General features: G+C 40.9%; 1 protein-coding gene across 1 annotated transcript in view; it reads left to right on the plus strand.

Annotated features, from left to right (window-relative positions):
* Positions 1-8,819, plus strand: part of anos1b (anosmin 1b) — a 31,737-nt gene that overhangs the window by 1,402 nt on the left and 21,516 nt on the right. The window contains exon 3 of the mRNA XM_008332897.3: positions 7,511-7,558. Within this exon, the coding sequence (XP_008331119.1) occupies positions 7,511-7,558 (48 nt within the window). The remainder of the gene's footprint in view (positions 1-7,510; positions 7,559-8,819) is intronic.

The following is an 8,819-nucleotide window of genomic DNA, read 5'->3' on the forward strand; positions in this document are numbered from 1 at the left end:
ACGTGGCCCAATCTGTGCCCAATTATGGAGGTAAACACAGGCATTATCACTAAGATTAAAGTTAAGTGGCATCATTACACCTTGTTAAAATGTTTAAAAAACAGTATTGTTCTCGCTCGTTCTAGCTTCAGAGCCACACCTGCCAGCTTCATAGCTGTGTCTTCTTGTGTCAAGAAATTCCTAAATCAAAAAATGTTATGACTTCACAACCATGTGTTGTCCAACTGAGGCTTTATCAGAAGAGACTCACAGTCAGTCCTTGGGAAAAACGATGATATTGTTGTTGCTTTGTTAAAATTTTCAAAATTGCTCATCTCACCAAAATTACTGCAACTCATATTGTGGCAGTGAAACAGGGACGTGAGGACGTTACCAAGTTTGAAGAGCCACTTATTTTAACGGCTTCAACATGTGCACATTGTGTTGTGGGTGGAGAAGTCATTAACCACAGAGTTCAGGCATCAGTGACTCTTGGGGGTGTAGAAAAAGTCTGTGTACTCGTGAATGTGTGAGTTCATGGATGAAACAAAGTTTTGGTCTGGTTCTCGTTGATCATCCATAGACTCACGTCACCTGTGCGTTTTGGTAATGAGGGTGGCCCCTGGATGACTTTCCAGCAATGAAATCTGTCTGTGTGTGGTTGTCTTTCTCCAATGGGAAGGGTGGGAAAAGGGGGCGTTGGGTTTAAACTTTATGAGGTGGTGACTCCAATGGGAAGGGTGGGAAAAGGGGGTGTTTAAACTTTATGAGGTGGTGGAGTTCAGTAGTCAAATGTTGATTGATGTTTACTTATCAAAACACATTTTGAAGTTGCGTTCCGAGGTCTTCTTATCAGATGAGTGAGGACAGGTGCACTCATTTCATATGCAGCAGGTGACTACTGGTCAGTTTGCTTGCATTGCTGAATGCTATAGTGTGTTTTTTCTATCCATTTTATTGAACTTTCTGCCAACATCAAACAAGGACAGTTATTTCTGTGCCTTGAAAAGTGATTTCTCATCAGTACTAATGCCAAAAAGCACATTTTTTGTAGCCATCTTGTGGAAAAGTGTTATTCCATATTTTCCTTATCATTTGACTTACTATAATTGTGATGTTATTTCACCTAGTGGATCCACTCTTCACTGTGCCACTCTCCCAGTAAAAATGCCAGCATGTGCTGTTTTAGTTTTTCCCAGTTTCATAACATTGTGAAATGCATATGGTTTACTTGGACAAAAAGAAGTTATTTCAAGATGCCAGGGTGGACTGTACAATGGGCAGGAAAAATTATATTTAAATCCAAAATAAATAACCAGATGGAGAAAAACAACAAACGAAACAATCAGTCATTAAAGTAATTGTTGCCTTAAAAACAAAAATGCACAACAAAAATGTGTTGGGCTAAGGATCCTTGTTATTCTGTATATTTTTGGCGTCAAGATAAACTGCCATTTTTATTATCTTTCACCGTTTGTCGCGTGATTCGTCTACAACTAAATAACATATTACCGTTTACTTGACGTCAAATAAAAATTCAAAGTAGTAAAAGTTATTGACTTTGTGATTCAGCAATGCAAACGAGTGTTTTTTGCATCACAGTGAAAAGATCCTTTGAAAAGGTTCCTCTGAAATTTAGGAAAAACAAAGAAACAAGTTTCCTCTCAACCACATCCTTGGTTAACAGCATCACTCGCTGCAACTATAATAGGAGGCAATGGAGAGAGTGCACACCCTCACACAGAGTGATTAATGAGAGTGACTGCGTGTTACTGCATTCATTCATTTAAGAAAATTAAGGTTTGCGATTTGAAAAAAAAAAAATCCTTTTTAATAATAGGTCCAGTGACGGTAACATCAATGAGACATATAAAGCTTTACTCATTCAGCTATAGTCCGTCACCACACTTAGACACAAACACACACTTTACTTCCTCCGGCTTCATGTGGGTGAACCCTGTGTTTTTGTGTCTTTATGTGCTGTTTTTTATGTGTGTGTGTGTGTGTGTGTGTGGCTAGTGTTTAGCCACTAGAATTTGAGTCACCAGTGTTCTATTTACACCTCTCTTTCTGCTGCGTCTCTGGGTTTTCCACGACTTTCCCTTGTATGGTGTAATAGCATAACTATAGCTTGTTGCATGTGTGTGTGTGCATGTGTGTATTTATATACGCTGGTATGTTGTCATATTCCAGACTTCCTCTTTGTTGTAAAGACCTAAAAATAAAGGAAAGAAATACTCCTTGTTGGCCTACAAAGCTGCGTCTTTTAGCGACATACGTAGTTGATTAGATTAGACTAAAACACCGGTCTGTGGTACTGAAGAGCGGACGGTTGGGAGTTCAAGCCAAAAGATGAGGGCAAGTGTGCGTTCATGTGTGTTTGTCAGCATCTCTGTGGTAGGTAAATCTAATCAGCCCAAAGATTAGCCAGTCAACTAGTCACGCTCTGCAAAAGGCCAGAGACAATGGTCAGGTCAGGCTGCACAGAGACAGACGGGGGGATGAATTCAGGTAGACAGATGTGCTCAAGCACAAAGACTGGCAAAGAGATGGAAAGAAGGGTCAGCGGTCAGACGGTGACACTGACAGGTGTGTCAGACACACATGAAGACAGGCAACCAGACAAAACGGCTTAGACGTCAAGGGATATGCAGCCAGACGGGTAAGAGGAGAGACTGGAGGAGGAGGGGGCGGAGATGATGGGAGACAAAGGCCTGTTTGATTCACCTCACAGATAAGGCATCTACCTCTCTCTGGAGCTTTGTCATTCGATCGTTTGGAGCTATGATGGATGGGTGATAAAAATGGTGGTGGTATTGAAATGATTCTCACCTGAAACCAGGGCGAGAAATTCCGAGGCAGTAAATCACTGCAGAAATGGAAGGGCACAGAGCGGCATGTCTTCATTTTGTGCAAGGGTGTTCATTCAGTAGAAGAAAGCGTTGACGCTCAACAATACTCTATAATATCAAATGGCACAACAAGTAAATCTGTAACTGTTTTGGAAAGAAGTCAACCTTGAGTTTTAGGTATTCTAATTTTTAGAGTTTCAAATTGAGTACTTTGTATTGTAAAACATACAAAAAGTGGTAGTAAATATTTGAGAAGTATTGCTGTTTATATTTACGTCATTCAGCCTTTCTGTTTACCAACAGCGTTTTCGTTGTCGTCATCGTTATTGGAAGTGAACAGAGAGACAGTATCATTGTCGTAATTGTCGGATGAGATGAATTTCGGGGCCATCAAACAACCACTTTGTTGTGATGCCTGTTGTTTACAGGATGTGGAGCACCGCAAACACTAACGTTGGTACACACACATATACACACACACACACACACATGCACAAACAGTAATTAGGGGCTTCTATCGGGAACTTCAGACCTTAAGACGGACTTTTTGGGAAGAGTTTTATATTCTGTTGAGTGGATGTTGGTCATGAGACATTCACCGTCAAAGTGTTTTCTTCTGGTCATCTGGGTGTGATTAGCAGAGTTAATGCCTCGTGTTAAATAGACTTTCTACTGCACCTCACCACAAAAAGTGACCACAACGCACGCACGTGCACGCACACGCACGCACACGTTGACTTGTGTGTGGCTGCATCTGGCAGAAGTGTGATTCATATCTTTTGCTCACACTGAAGGGTGTGTGCAGCTGTGAGTGTGCACGGTGACTGGCTAATGTACTTTCACATGTGTGCGTTTGCGCCACCGCCTCTTTTTCCCTGTTGCTCCATCTGCTGCTATTGGAAGGTTACTCTCCACCAGTGATTAGTGTGGACCCAGCAGCCATCAGAGCCATGTGGAAGTTCTTTAGTGTGAGTGTTTCTTACTCGGGTCAGTTACTTTCTGATGGCTCTCTGGTGTTTCACCCTCGGAGGGTTTCTCGTTCGGACCCCTTGATAAAAAAAAAAATGTTCACGGCTCAGCCACATGGCAATCTGTCTTTAAATATAAATTAGGTTTTTCCATGGCTTTGTCATTATAGTCTTACATCACGAGGTGGGTAACGTGAAATTCACTTCTGATATATGTACCGTGTGGTTAGGTCCCCATTAATAAAAATAACCCCTCACTGTTAAACTCAGTGTGACAGACAGCAGTTACTGGAACTTTTACTCTTTTCTTTTTCGTGTTTTCCTCCTTCAACGTCCATCTCTGAATCTCCTCTGTTCATTTCTTTCTCACGAAAGCCTTCTGTCACCGTCTTCACATTCTCTCTTCTCGTTGGCTTATTCAACACTCGCAGCTGTTTTGCCATGGACAGATTTGCACACATGCCCAAAGAAACTTGATTTTAACCACTGTTTAATAGCCATGCAGCAAACATGCCTATCTGAAGGGCCTGATTGGTTCTGACAGCAAATACGTCCCATGTAATTGCCCTGCAATAGGCTCTTTGTGTGAAAGACCTGTGTGACAGAGAAGGGCAAAGAGAGAGGAGTGACAAAGAGAGAGGGATGTGGTGGTAAAGGCGACACGGGGAAAAAAACATGAAAAAGGTTATAGAGAGAAAGATGTGGGGGCCACCGGGGGGGGGAGGGGGTGAGGGGCAGCTTTATATCTCCTCTGAGAAAATCTGGAGACGTTTAACCGGCTTGAATGCTGTCTTCAACTCTTTTAGTGGAGAAGCTCCTATTTTTGGCCATTGTCTATAAGTCTTGTCCTTAACTTTTTACAGGAGGGGCCAGAGTTTCTGGTCTTTAGACCACTTAATACACACTGCAGGTTTTTGCCATCTCCTTTTCAACAGCAAGGCAGAATGCAACCTCCCAAGACTGGAACTGATCGCCCAACCCTCTAGATGCAAGACAACTGCAGTATATATGGATATAAGTATATAAGTATATATGGATAAGCAGAAGAAAGGATGGGAAACAAATAAAAGTCTGGTGTATTTAGACCCAAAGTTTAGCTCATACATTTTAAACATCGTTCTTGTTTACAACACACACGCTGTTCCAAACAAATCTGTAATCCTAGCCTGTGGCCTTTGTGTAAGAGGATCAGGCATGTTATGAGAGGATTGCTGGTACGAATCCTTCCTTGGCCAACTGTGGTGTGTTGAGAAAACACCATTTCCCTTGCTCCCTGGGTGCTACTGAAAATGATCAGCGCTCCCCAGGAATGGGTTATTGGGTTAAATGCAGAACAAATATTGTTGTGTGTATACAGATATATATGTATAATTACTAATTATAAAGCTGATTCTTCATCTAACCCAAGATTTTAAAACATGACAGTTGCATTTGCCTCATTCTAACCCAAGATTTTAAAACATGACAGATATAGTTAGGACACATGCCAGAAATAGTGGTTGTTGCATTTGCCTCACAGCAAGAAGATTGATTAGTTTGTATGAAGATAGTGTGTGTTTGATTTTCCTCCAAAACATGGAGGATGGAGGATCTACTTTTAAAGATTCCTCCTCCCCTGCTTTCATCTCAGCCATAATTCATCTCATAAGAAAGAAATATACTGAATAAATATATTCCTACTTAGTCGTGTCAGATTATTACAGGCAGAATTTATATTTAACTTGTCTAAGCGAATCTGTTGAGGCATTTGTTCAGGATTTGATCCTGATTTTGGTCGCACTCCTGTTGCTTCTCGGAAAACTAACCACTTCATTGCTGCTTCCAGCTGCTGGACAAGCACAGCAGTAGTCAGTAGTTGCAGTAGTGGACATAGACGGGAGCAGGAATTAGGGAAAAATGCGGGAAGTGTGGAAATTTGCGGACGACTTGGAGCACCAGTCATTTTCACACACACTGTTTTCTCAATGGCCAAACTCTGCAGGGATGACTGATGGGTGTTCGGGCAGCCGTCTTCATCCAACGCCTGGAATGCACTTGGTAGTTTAAGGAATATTTTAGTGTGGTTGAATAAAGTACTCACAAAAAAGCAGCACTGACAGAACTGTGGGGTGCCCCCTGCTGTTCCCTGTGGGAATCAACATACGGCCTGTGTGTTTGCTGACATTTAAAACATGACTGGCAGCAGGCGTTAAAGAGAAGAAGGTTTTTATCATTGTTTTATTTCCTTGGTCTCCTTTTTTAACGTTGGCAGTTAGATGGATGTGTTGAATATATTGTACGTCGGTGATAAACTAGTAAATTTGGATTTTTAATGAATTATTAAGAGGTCATTTAATTTTTTTTTTTTGGTTCTTTATGTCCTAAAACCTTGACCTCCAACCTTTAATCACAGCATGTTCACCCCAACTCTAACCCTTTAACCTGCTTAAATTCAGAAGCACAAAGCAAAGAAACTTAGGGTGTGTGTGCGTGTGTGTGTCTGTGGAAAGAGATGAACCTGGTTCAGGCTAAATACAGCTCCCCCAGGAGAGGGTTTAGCTGGAGTTGTTAAGACAGCTTACCCTCCTCCCATGCACATACACACACACACACACTCAAGAGGCTCACACACTCCCTGAAGAACTCACACACATACACTTACCCACAGGTTTGTTAAATAGCTGTTTTGATGTTGGATGATAGCATCATGACCAAACATTTCAGTGGGGAAAGCAGCTCTGTTGCTATGCTACGGTGCTACTGCACTTTTGAAGTAGTTGCAGGTTTTTCCAGGTTAGACTTCAACCACAACAATGATACATAATACTTTAAATAAAATACCACAAAATACCATGGCACTAAGAAAGCAGACATGTGTCCACAGGGTTGCAGGTTCAACTCCACCAGGTGCCACTGAGATGCACTGAGCATGCCTCTCCTCCCCCCACATGCTGCTCCCGAGGTGCCGAGCTTGAGCTGCCCCCTGTGCACTATGTTGATGGGATTGAAAGCAAAGGACAAAATTCATTGTTTGCAGAGCATCAATGACAGTCATTCACTTTCATTTCTTTTATTCTATGCAGGATCGGGTGAAATGTTCACACTTAGGTGTAAATATAGTGTGGATAGTTGTTTGTCTCTTAAGTGATGGAGAATAACCTTCAACCTGAGCTGAGGTTTTAATTTCACCCATGGTTCAGTGATCGTTCTGTGGCTGGGAGCCAAGGAAAATAAATGTAAAGGAAACACTGAACTGTACTGATGAAAAGGGAGAGGACGTTTTCACCTCTATTAAAGATAAAAGGCTTCTGTTCATGGTATGATTTATCATGGTGTCACTGAATGACGGCATCTTCCTCTGTCACACTGGTTTCATGCTCCACAACCAGTGGTCCTGACTCACACACACACACACACACACGCTGTCACACAGACACAGACACAAACACACGTCTCTCCAAGTGACGTGGTCTGTCTGCTCCAGCCACAAACACAGTGCGCTCACTCACGTTTCACCCAGTGGATAATTATGTAAATAATAGAAAAGTTGACTGTGTGTCTTTTCCGCATCACAGGTTTTCCTTCAGTAAGTGACCTTTAATTAACAGTATTTTGCTTTCTGTCTGCTTAAAGATTACTGTAAACACAGACTTCAAACGTGGAATTTGCCTGTGCAGGTTTTATTTCTCTGCTCCTGCTTCTCTGAACCTTTATCGTCTCTGTCTCTCACAGAGTGACCAAGTCCTGGTCTGGTGTGAAAACAACAGACGCTGCGCTCAGGTAATTGTCATCACACAAACACACAACCACACAAAAAAGCAGCGTTGATTTTACTTTAAAACATTTTTGAATATATTTTTGTTGAAACTCTGGAGTAATCAAAAGGAGGCAGCACATTTAAAATATTTCCATATGTTCCAGTTTCAACAGTTGTTTATGTCTTACTGATTAGTTACGGTGGAATTGTGGGTAAATATTGTGTCTCTTACAACATCCTGGGGAAGCCGATTGATGAATGACACCGTGTTTATGTCTGGAAAGTCTTAACTTTAAAAAATGAGATGAACTTGTGGGATTTTTGGTCCTCAAATATGAACACGAAAGTCAAACACTACATTCCTGGAAATTAATAACTAAGTAAATTGACATATAAACAAATGAAAAATGAGCTGACACTGAGAGATCTCACTCTCTCACTGCACTCTTGCACATGTTTTAATAATCTCAGGTTTAGCGTCAAGTGATGACAGTCCATGATTAACTCTGTGCTTTCAAATGGCTGCGTGCAATACAGTACAAAGATATGATAAAACATCTCCAGTGTTGATTTTTTTCTTAGTCTTTGTTTTAGTTTTAATTTAAATTAGAATAATTCAACAAAAATGCAAGATGTAATATTTTTATAAAATTTATAAAATCTGTCATCAAGTCTTGATTGGTACATGATTGGTCCTGTAGGAAATGATTTATTAACTATTTTTGTTATTTATATTGTTTATATATTGTTATTTATCTTATAACACAATACAGTATTATATTATTAATTAACATACGTAGACAAACATAAAAGTAAATAAAGTGTGGAACAGAGATTAAACCAAATTTGACTTCAAATCTTAAGCTAGAATTGGACCAGATCATTCACACTCTTAGCTTCTTATGGTTTATTCACACTACCTGAAACACTGGTTTACTAGGATTCCACCTTGTAGCCAACAAAGATGCGCTCTGATTGGCTGGCGCCGTCATCTGTTCCTCCAGTTTAGACAAGGGAAATCAGATTGTACTTCTTCAGTTAGACACCTCTTGGATGAGAAGTGAAACGTCTTCCAAGAAACCAAGGCAGTCCAGTTGACCTCTACTTGACTGTCTTGGATGAGGTGACCTGGAGGACTGAGACAATCTACATGGCCTTAACTCAGTGTGCAGACACCGTTGGGCTCCTTCTGTCAGATCGTATTTTATCTGTAGGTAAAGGAAGCCATGGAGGAGTTTAATAGTGTAGATCATTCTGCTTTTTATGTACTTTTAGTACAGTTTC

Source organism: Cynoglossus semilaevis, chromosome 2 (genome assembly GCF_000523025.1).
Source record: "Cynoglossus semilaevis isolate Cse_v1.0 chromosome 2, Cse_v1.0, whole genome shotgun sequence".
In the NCBI taxonomy this organism is placed as follows: Eukaryota; Metazoa; Chordata; class Actinopteri; order Pleuronectiformes; family Cynoglossidae; genus Cynoglossus; species Cynoglossus semilaevis.